At 41.0% G+C, this 21,963-nt stretch overlaps 1 protein-coding gene across 1 annotated transcript in view; it reads left to right on the top strand.

Annotated features, from left to right (window-relative positions):
- Nucleotides 1–21,963, top strand: part of LOC141271069 (BPI fold-containing family B member 4-like) — a 122,528-nt gene that overhangs the window by 82,870 nt on the left and 17,695 nt on the right. The window contains exons 7-10 of the mRNA XM_073681171.1: nt 3,011–3,102; nt 5,295–5,480; nt 9,613–9,666; nt 9,981–10,151. Coding sequence (XP_073537272.1) covers nt 3,011–3,102; nt 5,295–5,480; nt 9,613–9,666; nt 9,981–10,151 — 503 coding nt within the window. The remainder of the gene's footprint in view (nt 1–3,010; nt 3,103–5,294; nt 5,481–9,612; nt 9,667–9,980; nt 10,152–21,963) is intronic.

A 21,963-nucleotide genomic window follows, 5' to 3' on the forward strand; every position in this document is an offset into this window, starting at 1 on the left:
CATTTTTTTTTACATTTTGAAGAACAGGCAACTTTATGGTCAAAACGTAGCAAAAATGGTTAATGACAGGAAAAAAGACAATTTTTTACTTTGTGCAAAATTCCATGCGCCTTTTTGAAGAATTTGGCACTAAAAACTTCAACGTATACCAAAAGACAAAGAAGAAAAGGGACTTAAAAATAAATGCAAATGATTAATCACGGCTATAGTTTATATTTTTTCATTTCTCATCTCCGTTGTGGTAATATTAGCTTGACAAGATTAGATTACAATTTATAATAAACCTAACTGGATGTTACCTGAGAATTGTCTCTGGGGGAGTGTACATTTTTTTCCTGCATGACATTGGCCAATCATAAGCAAGAGACACCTTGCAAAGAAAAGAAGAACACACCTCCAGAAGGTCAAAAGATCATGCTTTCTCCTGTGATATAATGACAGACAATCCTGCTCACAGCCCTGATACCTGTGGCTACTGTGTAGACTACAGCAAAACTCAGTGTGTTTGCAAACACCTTCACCTTTCATCTCATGGCAGTGTCTGGGGAGGGGGGATTGTTACACGAACGCCGTCTAAGTTCAGATAGGGGCGAGACCGGTTACATGAATTCGTTGGAATCCTGGGGGAACCATTATTCAGGGCGACCATAGGCTGCAGCTTCTTTCAGGCACACGATAGATTCAGTTGCTGACCAGACACATTTGACAAGAGTCTTCATAAACGGTAGAACAGTAACATTTAATGAGGCACGGCCAGTGCAATTTAAGTGTCTCTTTGAGCAACAGGCTCCAGCAACAACAGTACAGTCTCCTTTGCAGCACAGTAGTACACAGTCTATCCAGTAGCACAGTACAGCACAGTTTTAATGCATACACAACCACAGACTTTTCCTTCATAAAGACTCAATAGCACACAGCATTCTTTATCCTGCATGGAGATGGAGGGGGGGAGGGGTTGATGAGGGAGATGATCTCTATGACAGGCTTTCTTCCAGTCCTTATCTTCCTGGCCGATAATACTCCTCACTGTTAGCTCAGGGAGTCTATCTGAGCTTTGTTTAGCTTCCCTCCTGACTGAATTCTGTTCCCTTGCCTTCTGTGAGATGCAGATTATACACCACCTTTCTCTTCGGCTCTAGCCAGACAGTAAACGAGTTCCCCACAATCCCCCTGGGGCTCTGTTAAAACACTCCCCTTCTCCTGTGACTGTGTTAATCCCTCTAGTTGTTGGATTCTTCTGGAGCACAAAACTTCCTGTCTCCTGTGCTTGTGTTACTTCTAATAGTTGCTGGATACTTTTGAAGCAACAGCACTACTTCTGAATGTCACAGGATACATCAGTGCTGATAACAACCCTGAGAGAAGGCAGCTGCAATAGGTGTTTGAAATCACACTCAGTTAAGTTTTACCCCCCTTTGCCCCACACTGAGTGCTGTGAGATTAAAACTGGAGGGTCTGTAATCACACTCAGCTCTGCTGTACTTTACACAAAAGCTGCAGAAATTAGGAATGAGAGCTAAGCTGTCTATCATTATATGTCTCACAGGAGTTATGTTCTTCTGACCTTCTGAAGGCGTGTTCTTCTTTTCTCTGCATGGCATCCCCTGCTTATGATTGGTCAACGTCATGCAGTGGACAAAATACATGCCCTTTAAGAGAAGAATCTCAGCTAACACCACCTGGATTTATCATATATTATATTCTAAACTTTACAAGCTAATCTGGACAGGAAAAATGCTTTATTTAGCTCTGAAGACACTATTCTATGATGAAGCCAGTTAAACATGATAAAACTGATGAAATGTCATCTTTAACATAACTTAAAAAAAAATTAAATTGTACCTTATCTACATCTTATTGTTGGTTCTGCTGTGCTCTGAAGCTTTGGAATTTTCTTGCCCAACTCTAGCTGAAGGGGTGGACATTTGGCCCAGTGACGTATGACAGTACTTCATGCTCCACCTTAGCTGCTGCATTGTGCACAGGATACCAAAATATTACTTTGTTTGACCACTTTGAGGTATATTGTGAAATGCTGTTGTTATTGCAAATTTGACACTTGACAAATTGACATTTTTCCCAAATTTTGTAGTAACCATGGATTTTTGCCACAATTTTGTGGAATTATACCATAATGTGGTCACACCAGCTAATATTGTGAATTACAGAAAATAAACAAACTTATAAGAAATATGAATGTATCACTTTGTATAATGTATTGGAGTTGTATAATTACAAAAGTCAAAAAAGTTGTAGCATTCATTATCACCTTTAGAGAGCAGTGTCTGCATTCACAATCAGTATAATTATCTGCCTAATATTACAGTTGAGGCATGAGGCATATGCCTTTATTCTCTGTAGCCGGTCCCCAATGATTGATTAATGACTTTCTTCACCACAAGATATTAATTCTCCATGTAGGTATTCTCCGATCACTTAGCAGCTTATGCTAAGTAATCGTCCCACTTTAGTGGGTGCACAACCTACTGTCCAGGGGGCACATGCCTGCCTTTGTCTGATGGTAGCTCGTATTTATGTTTATGTCAGAGAAGAGAGAAGCGACACATTGATGGAGCAGCATCGAGTAAGTACCAGTGGTGTGTATAGCCAAGATCAAGACCCCATATATTGGCAAAATGGGGGTCTCCCCATTAAAACCACAATGGAAAAATCTACATGCTTACATGATCTCTTGGAAGTACAATCAGCAACTATCAAATATTTATAGCATATACATATGATGTCATAAATGTCCTAAATGTAAATACCTCTGTAAATATTATTGTGGGCATTGGTGTTGATTCAGTCTGACTGCTTGACTATCGGGCAAGAAAAGGTTGTGAATCTCTGCAATAGTGGTAAAGGTTCCTTATTATGGGAATTGCTCACCAGTGTCATTGCCAGCCCCATTTACTGCCATATGTCACTATTTTGGAACACAAATTGTCCTCTGATATTTTAACCACTAGAGCTAAACTGTGGACTATGTTTCATTTTTATTTTTGGACAGCTTTGGTGCCCCTTGGATTAATTGGCAGTATTCAATATACGGTGTCAAGTCTTCCAATAGTGACTGGGCAGTTCATTGAAGTGGATTTAAATGTAAGTTAAGGCACAGGTAATTATACCAATGGCATATCCACATTGTCTGATGATAAACTCTGTGACTAGGCTGAGAATATCTCTATGGTAAGCATGGCTTACAAAGCCTGTCTTTCCAGTTTAGAAACCGTTCATGGAAGAGAAAAACAATGATGTGACAAAACTGTGGTATATGCCTTTACATTTCTCCTTCAGTCTAGAGCAAGGATGTCAAACTCGAACACACAGAGGGCCAAAATGAAAAACTTGGACAAAGTCGTGGGCCAACCAGTATATACTACAATGGGCCTCACACAGTCCTCCATACAGAATAATGGGCCTCACACAGTCCTCCATACAGAATAATGGGCTCCACACAGTCCTCCATACAGAATAATGGGCCCCATATAGTCCTCCATACAGTATAATGGGCTCCACATAGTCCTCCATACAGAATAATGGGCCCTACATAGTCCTCCATACAGAATAATGGGCCCCATATAGTCCTCCATACAGTATAATGGGCCCCACACAGTCCTTCATAGAGAATAATAGGTTCCACATATTCCAAACTATACAAAGGCCCCACATAGCTTTACATACAGAATAATGGGTCCCACATAGTCCTCAATACATAAAAATCTGTCCTACATAGTCCTCCAAACAGTATAATGGCCCCACATAGCTTTACATACAGTATAATGGGCCCCACATAGTCCTCCATACAGTATAATGGGCCCCACATAGTCATCCATACAGTATTATGGGCACCACATAGTCCTCCATATACAGAATAATGGGCCCTGCATAGTCCTCCATACAGAATAATGGGCCCCACATAGGCCTCCATACAGAATAATGGGCCTCACATAGGCCTCCATACAGAATAATGGGCCCCACATAGTCCTCCATACGGAATAATGGGCCCCACATAGTCCTCCATACAGTATTATGGGCACCACATAATCCTCCATACAGAATAATGGGCCCCACATAGTCCTCCATACAGTATTATGGGCACCACATAATCCTCCATACAGAATAATGGGTCCCACATAGTCCTCCATATAGAATAATGGACCCCACATAGTCCTCCATACAGTATTATGGGCACCACATAATCCTCCATACAGTATAATGAGCCCCACATAGTCATCCATACAGTATAATGGGCCCCACATAGTCCTCCATACAGTATAATGGGCCCCACATAGTCCTCCATACAGAATAATGGACCCCACATAGTCCTCCTTACAGAATAATGGTCCCACATAGTCCTCCATACAGAATAATGGGCCCCACATAGTCCTCCATACAGAATAATGGGCCACGCATAGTCCTCTATACAGAATAATGTCTCCACATAGGGGAGGTGGTTCTGGTGTCACGCGCCAAATATATTCACTCTGCGGGCTAGATTTGGTCCACGGGCTAGCGTTTGACATGTATGGTCTAGAGTTATACAGGTTTGTATGTATTAGGACTGCCTATAGTTTACTGGCAAATTAAAAAACAAACACCTAGAATTTATTGCCTTCGGTGTACCCTATGTTACCTTTTGTCCCCTTCCTCACATAAGAGGCTATTTGCATATTTCAGACCCCTAGAACACTAATATGTTATCCGAATTACCTAATTACTGACCTCTAGACCACTCAATGATCCCGAAAACAGGGCTCTGCAAAACCTCATCTAAATGAAGTGGCGCTCTAGCATGCAAACTTCCTCTCCAATCATTATCTATGAGACTGTTGGCCCCAGCAATCAGTAATAACTCCCTTACCCCATGAATAGGGGATAACTAACAAACTTGGTACAAACCTTTTAATGTTTCAACAAATATTTGAAATTACAGTAGTTGTTTAACAAAGTGAATGTGCTAATGTGTTAATTTTATTTGAATAGGATCTGTCACCAGATTTCAAAATACAATTTGCATACATTATTAGACTTGATGAAGCTAATGTGCTTACTTTGAAAATCAGTACCAGTATGGCTGTATAATAGTGATACAGTATTTCAATTAGTATTTTTACAATATACAGGTATTCTGACATGGATGTTCAAAGTAAGTACACCAGCTTTAAGAGGTATAAGATATATATTTAATAATATAAGCATTTTTTATTGTGAAATCTGGTGACAGGTCATGTTTAATCTTCAAATAGGACAATATAGTGATGTTTTTATAATGCATCTTTATTTTGCCATAGACAGTGGTAGGTCAGCTGGGTGGTGGCCTTATTGATTATCCTTTTGGCAACAATGAGCAAATATATTTGCCACCAATGAAGGAAGCATCAGAATCCCAACTTGGTCTCTCTACCAATTTCCTTGGATGTGTTTTAACTGCTCTGCAAAAAGAGGGCCTGATGGACATTGAATTATCAAACGGAGACGTGAGTTCATTTAGAATTTGCAATCATAAAGTAGAGATCTAGTTTTATTGTAATTGCTATTTAAAGAGTTGGAAAGATTATATGCAGTGTTGCATGACAATCAATCACTGCCCATCACTGCTCTGCACTTCAGGCATCAAGGCCAGTCTTGATCATAGCAACCTAAAAACTATCCACTGATGAAAATCTTTAAAATTAGGTGACAAATTAAAATCAGATAATTGCTCATTATTTGTGATATACAGTGATATATAGTACTTTGCAAAAGTTTTAGGCAAGTGTTGAACAATGCTGCATAGTAGGAATGCTTTTAAAAATAGAAATGGTAGTAGTTTACCTTTGTTAATAAATGAACAAACTACAAATCTAAATCAAATCAATATTTAGTGTGACCCACCCTTTGCCTTCAAAACAGCATTGATTTTACTAGATATACTTACACACAATTTTTGAATGAACTCGACAAAGAGGTTGTTGGAGAACTAACCACAGATCTTCTGTAGATGTAGGCTTGTACAAATCCTTCTGTCTCTTCATGTAATCCTAGACAGCATTAATGATGTTGAGATCAGGGCTCTGCGGAGGCCATAGCATCACTTCCATGACTACTTGTTCTTCGTTACTCTAAAGATAGTTAGAATAGTTATTAATGATATTGGCTGTATGTTTGGGATTGTTGTCCTGATGCAGAATAAATTTGTAGCCAATCAGGTGCCTCACTGATGGTATGTCATGGTAGATAAGTATCTGCCTGCATTTCTCAGCATTGTGGACGCCACTAATCCTGACCAAATTCTCAACTTAATTTCCTGAATTTCGTCTCCAAACTTGAAAGGAACCTTCACCATGCTTCGCTGTTGCCTACAGACTCTTATTATTGTCCCACACTCCAGAATATCAGGGAACAAATTACTCTCCATGTTCAAGGTATGATTTTTGGCCGATTTTTGGCTTTAAGAACTATCCACAGCATAAAGAAGAACAAAGAGCCCTGAAAGTGATATTACCCACACAGAGTCCTAATCTCTACATCATCAAGTCTGTCTGGGACTATAGTGTTACATACATGTCCCAGATATCCAAGGCTCTGCTTCCTTCAATACTGAAGAGATAAAAAAGGTATCCAGCTCCAGGATCCGAGGAAACAGGAAGATTTTAAAATAGCAACTTTATTAGAAAAAAATCATAAAAATTACTCCATCCAAAAAATGAAGGAATGGTGCAATTGAATGGCTGTTACTATTTTCAGCAACGTGTTTCGATCGCTCAGAGGCGATCTTTTTCAAAGCTCTGCTCCCTTCACCTTGGTCCCCTCAGTTGTGCTCCACATCAGGTTTTGCAGGTTGCCCGGAGTGGCTCAGTGACGTCAACACCCTAATACTATTTAAAGCCCACTGAGACCCACAACTATGTCTTAGAATTATACTCCAGAGAACTAATCTCTGTTGCTTTTCGTACGGTTTGTATGTCTTTGTTCCCAGTACCCTGCTCTTTCCTTTTTTCTTTTACGTTCTAGTAGGTTTTCCACATATTCCGTTTGTAGTTTGGTTCTTCCGTCCTTCCTGTGTGACAGTATGAACACATCCTTAGCCCCACATCTCACCCTCTGCTTGTGTGCACTACTTTCTGTTGTTGTTATTTTGGAGTACACACTGTATGTAGTTTAGGGTGCAGTTAAGAACACTCAGGGTCAGCCGACGTTAAGTGGGGGCACCATTCTGTATATTAGGGTAACAACCTCTGCGGTCAGGCAGGGACAAATCAGGGACAGTTTAGGAATTGCCTGTTCTGAATAGGTTTGCAGATTTATCATCTCCACTGGTTTGTACATAACCCGTGTGAATCTGTTTATACAGTCATAACAGAATTTTATTAATTGAGAAAAACAAACTATTAATACTTTAATCTGTTAACCTCTTTATGACTTATGATGCATAAATACAACATGTCCCTGCATTCCATGCGGGCTCTTGCCCTGAGCCCACATGTTTTTAGGGACATGACAGCTGATGTGATCAGCTGTCATGTGCCCCTAACAGTTGCAGGTGGTATTGCGATCCACCTGCAGCTGTTAACATGTTAAATGCTGCTGTCAATCTCCGACAACAGCATTTAGCATGGCTTTGCTGCAAGCGCGTCACTAATCCCACTCATCGTTGCGCCCGTCACATGATTGCGGGTCGATATAAAATATGAAATCTAATCACCCCCATTTTGCCCATTCAAAATAAAACAATAAAAAATATACATATTTGGTATTGCTGCATTCAGAAATGCCCAATCTATCAAAATATAACAAGAATTAATCCGCTCAGTAAACGGCGTAACGAGAAAAAAATCTAAACTCCAGTATTAATTTTTTTGCAATGTTCCCTGCAGCATTGCAATAAAATGCAATAACGGGAGATCAAAACATCATAATTACCCCAAAATAGTATCAATAAAAATGTCGGCTTGGTGCACAAAAAATAAGCCCTCAACCGGCCTGCCCCTATCCCAAAAAACGGTCTCGGAAAAAGGCTCCTCTTTTTTTTTTCTTTACAAACTTTGGATTTTTTTTTCCACCACTTACCATAAATAAAAAAGAACCTATACGTGTTTGCTATCTGCAAACTCATAATGGCCTGAAAAATCATAATGTCAGGTCATTTTTAGCATTTAGTGAACATGGTAAGAAAAAACTAAAAACAATTGTGAAATTGCGCTTTTTTTTTTGCAATTTCACCGCACTTTGATTTTTTTTACGTTCTCCAGTACACTATATGGTAAAACCAATGGTGTCGTTCAAAAATAAATGAAAAAGTTATGGCTCTGGGAAGAAGGGGAGCAAAAAACAGAAACGCAAAAATGGAAAATCCCAAGGTCGTGAAGGGGTTAAAGAATTTTTTTTACTTTCCTACACCTGCCTAAAAATTTTACAAAGTACTGTATTTTCTGTTTAAATCTTTTCCATTTGTCTCGGATTTTTTTTTTAATTCTTTGAATTATTATATACATTTCATCTAAATGAAACCTAAATTATTTATTCACTTGTGTTCTCATACATCATAAGTAAGAAAAGAATTTGGCAATGTACAGTGCTTATGTCACAGAAGAAATAAATCTGATCAACAAGACTACATAATACACTTGAAGCATCGCAGAAAGAAAAATTCCCTGAGTACCTGGATACACAGAATACTTGAAGGGTTTTTTCTTATGTTCATTTATCGTTAAATTTGCAAAGTTCTTGTAAAAACAAACAACTTTACAATTTGTTAAAAATCCTGTCCATTCTCAAGAACGGAGTTTTTTTTTATTTTATTCTTTACTTCTTGTTGTCTGGGGAACTGACACTACTGTTGTCTAGCAGTGATGAATATACATGCGTAGTCTTTACAAGCTCTTTCCATTAGAAGCTGGTTGAATTGCTGGAGTGCCCTCTTTTCAGGCAGATTCAGCTCCAAAAACTTCCTGAAAAAGCTTAAAAAACACTCAACAGAATGAACATATGCATTTTCATGTAAAAATGACTTGCTGTTCATGCGTTCAGTCAAAATTTACCTACATTTCCAAAGACACAAAGTGGTTAAAAGAAGTGAGCCGACCATTCTTCAGGTGTTTTGTGCTCAGAAGGCACCCTTGTTTCACCAGCATTTTTGCTACAAAAGCAGTTAGTTTCTTATTTTTTGGAGTTTACAAAAATCAATGTAAAATGGCAGTTAAGAAGACGTTTCAAAATAATGGTAAATTGCTCAAAATAAAAACAAAAACCATTGACTGCCTAAAAATGACCATAAAAAATGCTAAAAATGATAGTTCTGGAAAAACGATGAATCGTCTTCCTCAGCAAGTTTGCCCCCTTCAAAAAGACGTCATGTGCTCACATCCCTAGTTGCAACCAGCTCAGTGCACTCCTCCAATGCTGCACAGCCAAAGCTGCCATTGCTTCTAGCATCGGGTAGGGCACAGTTAGGGTCAGGGCGCAATGATGTCTCTGGTACGAACCAACAATCAATCAGAAAAAGTTGACAAATTTAAATTACATCTTACAAATTACATCTGTTATAGTATATTTGAAGTCATGTGGAAATATTTTTTAATCTTTATTCAAATAAAGATATTTTCACTTAGCACTAATTGTCCCCTACAGATACCAGGGATTCCACCACTTACTACAACTGTTCTCAGTGGAATAATTCCAAAGGTAAGAAGAAACTCTAATAACTTATGCTTACTAAATTGTTACATAATATATAATATACAGCCAAGGGGTCAGAGCTAGAAAGTGATCCCTACAGGTAGGATTCTAACTATTTGTCTGGGCTTTAAGGCATTGGGAATATTGTAATGCTTCCTTATGGTCATCTAATAAGTCATTGCATTTAGTTAATACAATTACATAAAGTAAAAGGAAATTAGGTTTTGAGGCTTCTTTGTTGATTAATTCCTTCTTGTAGGTCTAGCAAACATTTGACTAATAGCACATGATGTGCATTTGCACATCTTCGTCTTTCCAAGGTGTCTGCTATGTATAGCGAAGAAAGGCCATTATTATTGAGGATTACTGTTCCTGGTCCTCCAGTTGTTAAACTGCAGGATAAAAGAGCTGTTGTGACATTACTTGTCAAAACAGAAATCCTGGTCTGCAATGAAGATTCTACAAAAACCTCAGTGTGTGTCCTTGGAGTTGTAAGTAAGACTTTTCTTTGCATCTTGTAAAGTTGACTTCTTGGATTTGGTTCTCATTTGGCTAAGAAGTATTTCCTGCAGTTTCTACTTGTATACTGGTGAAAGAAAAAAATCATGTGCTTCACCTGTACTGACCATCAATTGGTGGCAAGTACAGGTGAAGTGTTCACATGCTAAATTTTTCTTTGTTTTCAAGGGTTAAAAAAAGCATGGTATTTTACAGTACCAGCAAAGCGATTGAGATTTCTACAATCTCATGCACATGCTGCTTATTTTTTCCTTGTGAATCTGAACCATCAAAGTGTTTTTTTCAGTAGAATACAGCATGTCAATTATTTCAGTGTTAATTGCAGTTTTTTTTCACCGATTCTTGTGAATTGGAAAAAAATGCACTAAAATCCCATAAAAAAAAGCAAGTAAAAGCACAAGTATCCTACATTGCATTTTTCAGGAATGACAAGGGCCAGTACAAGTCTTTGGGTCTGTATAAAAAACGTACAACACATGGATGGCCACCAGTGTTCTGTATGTGTTTAACATTGGAAAGTATAGGAGAAGCTCAGTAATTTCTTTTTCTTTAGCCATACCAAAAAAACACTGATGTCACACTGGTGACACACTGATCCAAAACACTGATGAAACCCGTACTGTTTTTTCTGGTACTGGTTTTATATGAACATGTAAAGGAGGCCTTAGTCTTATAAGATGTTTACAAGTTTCGCTTGCGTCGAAACCATGACAAGTCGCAAATTGATTTGAAGAGCTACGTAGTACACTACGGCCATGCAGACGCCCTACGAAAACCCAGACTCTACATTCAGATGGATTAGTCCCACAGTGGATTTAAATGGCTATTTGGAGTAAAGGGTTAAATTAGCATCAGTAATGGATATAGGATAAAGTCCGTACTTTACTGATATTTACAAGAAAAATCTAAAACTAGAGAAAGTAGGAGAAAACATCTTCAAACTGTGCTTTTTGCCATAAATGTTTGATTGTTGGGATTGCTGGGAACACATGATTCTGAGAACTGATGATTAGAGATGAGCGTTGTTCGACTCGAATTGTTCGCCAATCTCAAATTCGAGCTGTTTTGGGCGGTGTTCGAGCCGTTCGGCGAACACGAACGATTTGAGAAAAATTCGGCTGTTCGAGGTTATGTTCGATAACTGTTCGTGCACCAAAATCATAACTGGATTTTTTCTCAGTAATGATGAAAATTAATGTTAATACGCAGTTTGAGTGTACAGCGGGGCGGGGGGAGGGGCAGGGGATGGATCTCTGCAGGAATAATGAAGATCTCCATTTTTTTTTCTCTTTCCCGCATTTGCAGTGGGGAGGTGCAATCTGTCAGCCTATCAGCAGCGCACACACGGAGCGAAGTGCTTTTTTTCACACAAGCAAGGGCATGTGTCATTGGCAGTGTATGTCACATGTCCTTGCCCTATAAGACCAAGCCATTTTCCCCGTCGCCACCATTTTCTCACTGCTGCAGCTGCGTGTTAGACGGCACCGCTGTTGCTGTGTGCGCTATACCTTGTTAATTTCAAGCCAATTTTCGCACAAATCTACAGATAGCTTGGTAGTAGGGAATAGTTGTGATTGCAGTCCTTTTAAGGACTAGGTTACAGCATTTCCTACGACTTTTATCAGGCAGGTCTGTGCTCTTAAATAGATAGATTGTGGGAGTAAAGACTAATTGTAATTGCAGTCCTTTTCAGGACTAGGTTACATCAGTTCCTATCAGTTTTTGCCAGGCAGGTCTGTGCCAGTGCTGTGCAAGTTTTTTTCACAGCATTTGGCTGAATCTAGCAAAGCTAATCCTTTTTGGCCTATTGCAGAGTGTGTTAGTCAGTGGAGTAGCCTATCTGTGTTGCAAGATATACCACCTGTGTATAGAATACCAATTTTTTTACTGCACCTAGTGAAGTAAAATCTTTTGGGCATAGCATCATTCTATTAGTCCATCTATACTGACCTCCATCAGGTTGTAAATTGAATATAATTTTTTTCTGCATCTAGCTCTGAAAAAATATTTGGCCTTCTAGCAGTGTGTGGGACTTGGTCTATTAGTCCATCTATACTGACCTCCATCAGGTTGCAAATTAAAAATAATTTTTATCTGCATCTACCTCTGAAAAAATATTTGGGCTTCTAGCTGTGTGTGGGACTTGTTCTATTAGTCCATCTATACTGACCTCCATCAGGTTGCAAACTGAATATAATTTTTTTCTGCATCTACCTCTGAAAAAATATTTGGGCTTCTAGCTGTGTGTGGGACTTGTTCTATTAATCCGTCTATACTGACCTCCATCAGGTTGCAAACTGAATATATTTTTTTTCTGCATCTACCTCTGAAAAAATATTGGGCTTCTAGCTGTGTGTGGGACTTGTTCTATTAGTCCATCTATACTGACCTCCATCAGGTTGCAAACTGAATATAATTTTTTTCTGCATCTACCTCTGAAAAAATATTTGGGCTTCTAGCTGTGTGTGGGACTTGTTCTATTAGTCCATCTATACTGACCTCCATCAGGTTGCAAACTGAATATAATTTTTTTCTACATCTACCTCTGAAAAATTATTTGGGCTTCTAGCTGTGTGTGGGACTTGTTCTATTAATCCATCTATACTGACCTCCATCAGGTTGCAAACTGAATATATTTTTTTTCTGCATCTACCTCTGAAAAAATATTGGGCTTCTAGCTGTGTGTGGGACTTGTTCTATTAATCCATCTATACAGACCTCCATCAGGTTGCAAACTGAATATATTTTTTTCTGCATCTAGCTCTGAAAAAATATTTGGGCTTCTAGCAGTGTGTGGGACTTGTTCTATTAGTCCATCTATACTGACCTCCATCAGGTTGCAAACTGAATATCATTTTTTTCTGCATCTAGCTCTGAAAAAATATTTGGCCTTCTAGCAGTGTGTGGGACTTTCTCTATTAGTCCATCTATACTGACCTCCATCAGGTTGCAAATTAAAAATATTTTTTTTCTGCATCTAGCTCTGAAAAAATATTTGGCCTTCTAGCAGTGTGTGGGACTTTCTCTATTAGTCCATCTATACTGACCTCCATCAGGTTGCAAATTAAAAATAATTTTTTGTCTGCATCTAGCTCTGAAAAACTATTTGGCCTTCTAGCAGTGTGTGGGACTTTCTCTATTAGTCCATCTATACTGACCTCCATCAGGTTGCAAACTGAATATATTTTTTTTCTGCATCTACCTCTGAAAAAATATTGGGCTTGTAGCTGTGTGTGGGAATTGTTCTATTAATCCATCTATACAGACCTCCATCAGGTTGCAAACTGAATATAATTTTTTTCTGCATCTAGCTCTGAAAAAATATTTGGGCTTCTAGCAGTGTGTGGGACTTGTTCTATTAGTCCATCTATACTGACCTCCATCAGGTTGCAAACTGAATATCATTTTTTTCTGCATCTAGCTCTGAAAAAATATTTGGCCTTCTAGCAGTGTGTGGGACTTTCTCTATTAGTCCATCTATACTGACCTCCATCAGGTTGCAAATTAAAAATATTTTTTTTCTGCATCTAGCTCTGAAAAAATATTTGGCCTTCTAGCAGTGTGTGGGACTTTCTCTATTAGTCCATCTATACTGACCTCCATCAGGTTGCAAATTAAAAATAATTTTTTGTCTGCATCTAGCTCTGAAAAACTATTTGGCCTTCTAGCAGTGTGTGGGACTTTCTCTATTAGTCCATCTATACTGACCTCCATCAGGTTGCAAACTGAATATATTTTTTTTCTGCATCTACCTCTGAAAAAATATTGGGCTTGTAGCTGTGTGTGGGACTTGTTCTATTAATCCATCTATACAGACCTCCATCAGGTTGCAAACTGAATATAATTTTTTTCTGCATCTAGCTCTGAAAAAATATTTGGCCTTCTAGCAGTGTGTGGGACTTTCTCTATTAGTCCATCTATACTGACCTCCATCAGGTTGCAAATTAAAAATAATTTTTTGTCTGCATCTAGCTCTGAAAAACTATTTGGCCTTCCTTCTAGCAGTGTGTGGGACTTTCTCTATTAGTCCATCTATACTGACCTCCATCAGGTTGCAAACTGAATATATTTTTTTTCTGCATCTACCTCTGAAAAAATATTGGGCTTGTAGCTGTGTGTGGGACTTGTTCTATTAATCCATCTATACAGACCTCCATCAGGTTGCAAACTGAATATAATTTTTTTCTGCATCTACCTCTGATAAAATATTTGGCCTTCTAGCAGTGTGTGGGACTTTCTCTATTAGTCCTTCTATACTGACCTCCATCAGGTTGCAAATTCAAAATAATTTTTTGTCTGCATCTAGCTCTGAAAAAATATTTGGCCTTCTAGCAGTGTGTGGGACTTTCTCTATTAGTCCATCTATACTGACCTCCATCAGGTTGCAAACTGAATATAATTTTTTTCTGCATCTAGCTCTGAAAAAATATTTGGCCTTCTAGCAGTGTGTGGGACTTTCTCTATTAGTCCATCTATACTGACCTCCATCAGGTTGCAAATTAAAAATAATTTTTTGTCTGCATCTAGCTCTGAAAAACTATTTGGCCTTCTAGCAGTGTGTGGGACTTTCTCTATTAGTCCATCTATACTGACCTCCATCAGGTTGCAAACTGAATATAATTTTTTTCTGCATCTAGCTCTGAAAAAATATTTGGCCTTCTAGCAGTGTGTGGGACTTTCTCTATTAGTCCATCTATACTGACCTCCATCAGGTTGCAAATTAAAAATCATTTTTTGTCTGCATCTAGCTCTGAAAAACTATTTGGCCTTCTAGCAGTGTGTGGGACTTTCTCTATTAGTCCATCTATACTGACCTCCATCAGGTTGCAAACTGAATATATTTTTTTTTCTGCATCTACCTCTGAAAAAATATTGGGCTTGTAGCTGTGTGTGGGACTTGTTCTATTAATCCATCTATACAGACCTCCATCAGGTTGCAAACTGAATATATTTTTTTTCTGCATCTACCTCTGAAAAAATATTTGGGCTTCTAGCTGTGTGTGGGACTTGTTCTATTAGTCCATCTATACTGACCTCCATCAGGTTGCAAATTGAATATAATTTTTTTCTGCATCTAACCCAGCCAATAGTTTTGGCCTAATACCACAGTTTGGCCACTCAGCTCTGCTCGGTTCCCATCCATTGTTTTTTTGTGCAAACAACTCCAGAGTTGTGAATTAGTTAACCTCCAAAATGAGTGGAAAAAGGCCTGCTGCTGGTGGAAAGGCGAATAGGCGTGTTGGGAAGGGGAAAAAAGGTTGTGTCCGTGGGGTAGGTGTTAAAGCAACAGTAACATCTGCAGAAGAAAGACCATCTTCCAGCCAAACTAAAATGTCTACTTCTTTTAGCGGACAATGTGATAAGATCCCTTTCTTATGGCCACGCCAATCGCTACAAATTACAGATGAGGCACAAAAACAGCAGATGCTTCAACGGATATCAAGTGCTCCTTTAAGTGGGCTCTCCTCCACATCAACTTCAACATCACAAATACTCCAGTCCTCAAAGGTGTCACCCCAATCGCACTTGCTTCCTCACAGCTCCCAAATCTCCAGCTGCCTGTCTGAGTATGAGGTAGAACAGATGGTTGAGTCTGCAGAGCTGTTTACTCATACTATAGCCTGGGAATCAGAGGTCGACTCCAGCGCTTCTGTGAATCCAGACGAGGAAATGATCTGCACTGATGCCCAGAATCTTTATGAGTCGGATCCAGGACCAGACGCAGAAGGTTCTGACCATAATGTAGGCCCTCATTCCCAAACTGTAACTCCTGTTGGTGGAGACAATGAGGAAGACGATGATGAGACTCAAATACCTGATTGGAGCGACAACTTTAGTTTTTTGTCAGGGCAGGAACAGGTTGGCTCTGAGGACGACGGGTGTGATAACGCACAGGGTGATGATGATGAGGTTGGAGATCCCACTTACTGTCAACCTACAGTCAGCCAAGAGATGAGGTCAGCAGAGGAGGTGGAGGAAGATGCTAGTGACGACGAGGTCAGGTTGCGCCTTCCTGGACAGAGACGTAGTACTGGAAGCACGTCAACAACTGCATCCTCAAACACAACTCTGCCTCTCACCACAAGTCGTGGTGGCTCTTCAGGTCGCATGGGTGCTAAGCCTTGCATAGCCTGGGCATTTTTTCAGATCGATAAAGATGACCAAACTCGTGTTATCTGTAACATTTGTCAGCAAAAGCTAAGTAGAGGCCAAAAAATACATAGTTTGAGTACTTCATGCATGAACCGGCACATGGACATGAAGCATAAGTTGCAGTGGGAAGCTCAGTGTGCTACAATGCGGCCTAGCCGGCCGGGCCAACCACTGTCTACCATATCTTATGCATCCGCGGCCTCTTCATCCTCTGTGACTGGGGGGACAGCAGTCACACCTGTTTTGGGGCGCAGACCTGCCACCTCTTTACCCGCAACAGCCAGCGTGATTGGCAGGCCATAATTTTCTTTGGAGGTGGTAACACCAGCTGGTGTTGAGCGCTGTCCGACATCGATAGCACCACCTTTGGATCAAGGCAACCTAACATGTCCGCCTGCATCTTCCTCACAGACCGGCAGTTTGCTGGGGACACCCTTATCAACCCCGTCTAAGCACAATAGCCAGCCCTCGGTCCCTCAGATGTGGACAAGTAAAAGACCATTTCCTCCTAGCCATGAGAAAGCTAAGAGGTTGAATTTCACCATCTGCAAGCTCTTGGCTACAGAAATGCTGCCTTTCCGCCTGGTGGACACAGAGGATTTTCGAGACCTTATGTCCGTCGCAGTGCCCCAGTACCAGATGCCCAGTCGGCACTACTTCTCAAAGAAAGGTGTGCCTGCGCTCCACCAGCATGTCGCACACAACATCACCGCTTCTTTGAGAAACTCTGTATGTGACAGGGTGCATTTCACCACAGACACTTGGACGAGTAGGCATGGACAGGGGCGTTACATGTCGCTGACTGGGCACTGGGTAACTATGGTGACAGCAGGACAAGGGGCTGCTGTCCAAGTCTTGCCGTCCCCACGAGTTGTGCGTCAATCCTCTTTATGTCAAAGTTCCTCCACTGCTTCTGCCTCCTCAACCTCCTCTCGGTCTTCCACCTGCACCCAAAGCCTGTCTGGTCATGCCACAAGCTTTCTAACTGCACAGAAGGGATCCTGCACACCTCCTTACTATGCTGGCAGTAGGGCTCAACGTCATCAGGCGGTTTTTACTTTGAAATGTCTGGGAAATGTGAGTCACACAGCTGAGGAGTTGTGGTCAGCTCTGGAGAACCAATTTTATGAATGGTTGTCTCCACTGGACCTGAAACCAGGGAACGCCGTGTGCGACAATGCTGCAAACCTGGGTGCGGCCCTTCGCCGGGGCAATGTCACACACGTGCCTTGTATGGCTCACGTGTTGAACCTGGTTGTCCAGCAATTTTTAGCCCACTATCCCAGACTAGATGGCCTTCTGCAGAGGGCACGGTCGCTGTGTGCTCACTTCCGCCATTCGCATCCCGCAGCTCAGCGACTTACATCTCTACAGAAGTCGTTGGGCCTGCCACTTCACTGGCTAAAATGCGATGTGCCTACCCGGTGGAATTCAACTCTGCACATGTTGCAGCGACTGTGGCAGCACCAACAAGCCCTGGTGCAATATGTTCTGACGTATAGCCTGGGCCAACGAGATCCAGAGGTGGGGCAAATCACGCTGGAGGAGTGGTCTCAGATCAGGGACCTCTGCACCCTTCTGCACAGTTTTGAAATGAAGATGTTTAGTGCTGACGATGCCATTATCAGCATGACTATTCCGGTGATTTACATGCTGGAGCACATGTTAAACAGAATTCGGAGTCAGGTGGTGGCACAAGAGGAGGTGGAGGAAGTAGAGGAGGAGGAGTTGTATGCAGAAGGGCTAACATCTGCAAGGTCCAGACGGTCGGCAGCACCAAGGCGGCAGGCATGTGAGGGTGGGGGAGATGGTTTTACCAGGGTGCATGGTAGCAGCCAAACTAGTGAGGAAGGTGCAGGAGCCCAGGAAGAAGTGGAGGACGAACTGATGGAAGACTCATCAGATGAGGGAGACCTTGATCACATTTCTGTTGTGCGAGGTTGGGGGGAGAGGACAGAGGAAGGAAGCATGATTGTTACCTCGCCACCAACACAACAGGGACTTGGTGCTCCTGGATGCGCAACACACATGAGTGCCTTCTTGCTGCACTACCTGCAACATGACCCTCGAATTGTGAGAATTAGAAATAATCCTGACTACTGGGTTGCCACACTGTTAGATCCCCGGTACAAAAGTAAATTTGCCAAAATTATTCCTGCCATAGAAAGGGATGCACGCATGCAGGAGTATCAGCAGAGACTGTTGCAGAATCTTACATGTGCTTTTCCACAAAACACCAGTGGTGCACGTAGTGAATCTCACAGTTCCAACTTGCCAACCGTGGGACCGTCAAGTGTTCAGCACTCAAACCGTAACAGAACCACAGTATCTGCTGGTAACATCAATTTTGCGGAATCATTTCACCACTTTTTTAGCCCATCCTTTGCAAGGCCACAGGAGACAAGAAGTCTGACACATAGTCAACGCCTAGAGACGATGGTACAGGAGTATCTCCAAGTAAACATTGAAGCCATGACTGTGTCACTGTACCCTTGCTCTTTTTGGGCTTCCAATCTGGATAAATGGCCGGAGCTAGCCACTTACGCCTTGGAGATCTTGTCATGCCCCGCAGCCAGCGTTCTGTCTGAACGTGTGTTCAGCACTGCTGGTGGTGTGCTGACAGATAAGCGCACGCGGCTCTCCACTGATAATGTAGACAGACTCACGTTCATAAAGATGAACAAATCATGGATCCGAAACGACTTTTCTACCCCTGTGTCATCCTGGGGAGAGTAAAAGCTTGATGATTGGTTAAAATCACCCTACCAACCGTTTTAAGCTTTCAAATTACTAATCATGTTTATCTGTATCATGGCTGGAAAATAATTTGGGCTTTGTAGCAGTGTGCAGCACTGATTCTATTAGGCCATCTATAATAAGCTCCACCAGATTTAAAATTACTAATCATGTTTATCTGTATCTTGGCTGGAAAATAATTTGGGCTTTGTAGCAGTGTGCAGCACTGATTCTATTAGGCCATCTATAATAAGCTCCACCAGATTTAAAATTACTAATCATGTTTATCTGTATCTTGGTTGGAAAATAATTTGGGCTTTGTAGCAGTGCGCAGCACTGATCCTATTAGGCCAACTATACTAAGCTCCACCAGATTTAAAATTAATAATAATTTTTAGCTGCATCTAGCCCGGAAAATAATTTTGGGGCTCCGAGATGTGCAAGACACATAAGTGCCTTCTTGCTGCACTACCTGCAACATGACCCTCATATTGTCAGAATTCGAAGTAATCATGACTACTGGGTTGCCACACTCTTAGATCCCCCAAACTTTTCGATCAACCTTTTCATTTTAATAAAGACCAAAAAAATGGTCATTTTTGAAATTATAAGCATTAGCAGGTTATTAGAAACTGTTTTCAACTCAAAACTTTATTCTAGGTGATGTTACATTTTCACATAGGACCCCTTGTTCGAAAGGAGCTTCTGAACTCTCTCGTCCATTGAATTTGTCAGGTTTTGGATGGTTTCTGCTTCACTTGTTTTGCATGAGGACAGAATACCCTCCCAGAGCTGTTGCTTAGATGTGAACTGCCTCCCGCCATCATAGACACTCCTTTTGATGATGCTCCAGAGGTTCTGAATGGGGTAGAGGTCAGGGGAGCATGGGGGTCACACCATAAGTTTGTCCCCTTTTATGCCCATATCAGCCAGAGATGCAGATGTTTTATGTGCAGCATGAGATGGTGCATTATCATGCAAAAAAATGATCTTGCTGTGAAATACACGGTTCTTCTTCTTGAGCCATGGCAGGAAGTGCTGTTTGAGAAAATCCACATACATTATGGAGTTCATCTTTAGCGCCTTCAGGGATCCTAAAGGGGCCGACAATCTCTCTCCCCATGATTCCAGCCCAAAACATTACTCCACCTCCTCCTTGTTGGCGCTGTAGCCGTGTTTGCGTGGGGTGTCCATCAACCAGCCATCCTCCACTCCATCCATCTGGACCATCGAGCGCTGCACGGCACTCATCCGTGAACAAAACAGTTTTGAAATCAGTCTTCATGTAATGTTTAGCCCACTGGAGCCGTTTCTGCTTGTGTGAAGTCGATAGAGGAGGTCGACAGGATGGCGTATGCACAGCTGCAAACCTCTGAAGGACCCTGCATCTTGTTGTTCGGGGGACGTTGGAGGCACCAGCAGCTTCAAAAACTTGTCTGCTGCTATGACAAGGCTTTTTTGCCGCTGCTCTTTTAACCTGACGTAATTGCCTGTAGGAAAGAGTCCTCAATTTGCCCTTATCAGCACGCACACGTGTGTACTGTGAATCAGCTACATACTTCTTAATTGCCATGACACTTCATCCAGATCATCGCACAATGTTGATTGTAGTCATGCCTTGACCTAAACACTCCACAATTTGTTGCTTCTCAGCAGCCGACACATCCTTTTTCTTTCCCATTTTGGCAGAAAATGTAGGCTGCTTAATAATGTGAGACAGCCTTCTTAAGTAGTCTTGCCTTTCATTGGACACACTTGCCAAACTAATTAGCACAGGTGTCTGCAATTGCTTACAGTGATATAAAGAGCCCTGACACACATCACCATCAATGAGTTTAACTGACAAACAAACAAATTCTTCCCTTATCACTCCTAAACACTTTTTGCATAATAATTTGGAACACAGTGTACATGTGCTTTTCCACAAAACACCAGTGGTTCACGTAGTGAATCTTACAGTTCTAACTTGCCAACCGTGGTGTGTATGGAGTTGTTCAATAAAGGGCCCAAAATTAAGATAACATAGATGGGAGAGGTCTCTATGAATAGAGATGAGCGGTGTTCGACTAGAACTGTTCGCCAATCTCAAATTCGAGCTGTTTTGGGTGGTGTTCGAGTTGTTCGACGAACCCGAACGATTTGCAAAAAATTCGGCTGTCCGAGGTTATGTTCGATAACTGTTCGTGCACCAAAAGCGTGTCCTGCATGTCTGGCGCTATTTAGAGCACCAATCATGCAGGGATTGTCTGCCACTCACTGTAATGCCACAGCCATGGTGGTTGTGGCATTACAGTGATTGCCCAAATCGATGGGAACAGTGCTCACAGTGAAACATGAAAAGCCGGCAATTCAGCATCGGCATACACCGGTACCCGACAATTTAGAACCGAAAGAATAGAGCTTCACACATAGATTAGATAGATAGAAACATGTCAGTCACACATATAAGAAGCACAGTGACAGTGTTGCTTACTGTACTTGTCATTTAGTGTAAAGGATTTATCAAAAAAAATAATAGTGTTTTCATGCACCGTCTCTTTAAAAAAGCCGTCTGGCAATTCAGCATCTGTACCCGACAATTTAGAATAGAAGGAATAGAGAATCACACATAGATTAGATAGATAGAAACATGTCAGCCACATATATACGAAGTACAGTGACAGTGTTGCTTACTGTACTTGTCATTTAGTGTAAAGGATTTATTAAAAAATATAATAGTGTTTTCGTGCACCGTCTCTTTAAAAAAGCCGGCCGGCAATTCAGCATCTGTACCCGACAATTTATAACAGACAGAATAGAGCTTCACACATAGATTAGATAGATAGAAACATGTCAGTCACATATATATGAAGTACTGTGACAGTGTTGCTTACTGTACTTGTCATTTACTGCAAA

The sequence above is a fragment of the Phyllobates terribilis genome, unplaced genomic scaffold, assembly GCF_046119375.1.
Source record: "Phyllobates terribilis strain yellow unplaced genomic scaffold, ASM4611937v1 Scaffold_5__5_contigs__length_657084704, whole genome shotgun sequence".
NCBI classification, from domain to species: Eukaryota; Metazoa; Chordata; class Amphibia; order Anura; family Dendrobatidae; genus Phyllobates; species Phyllobates terribilis.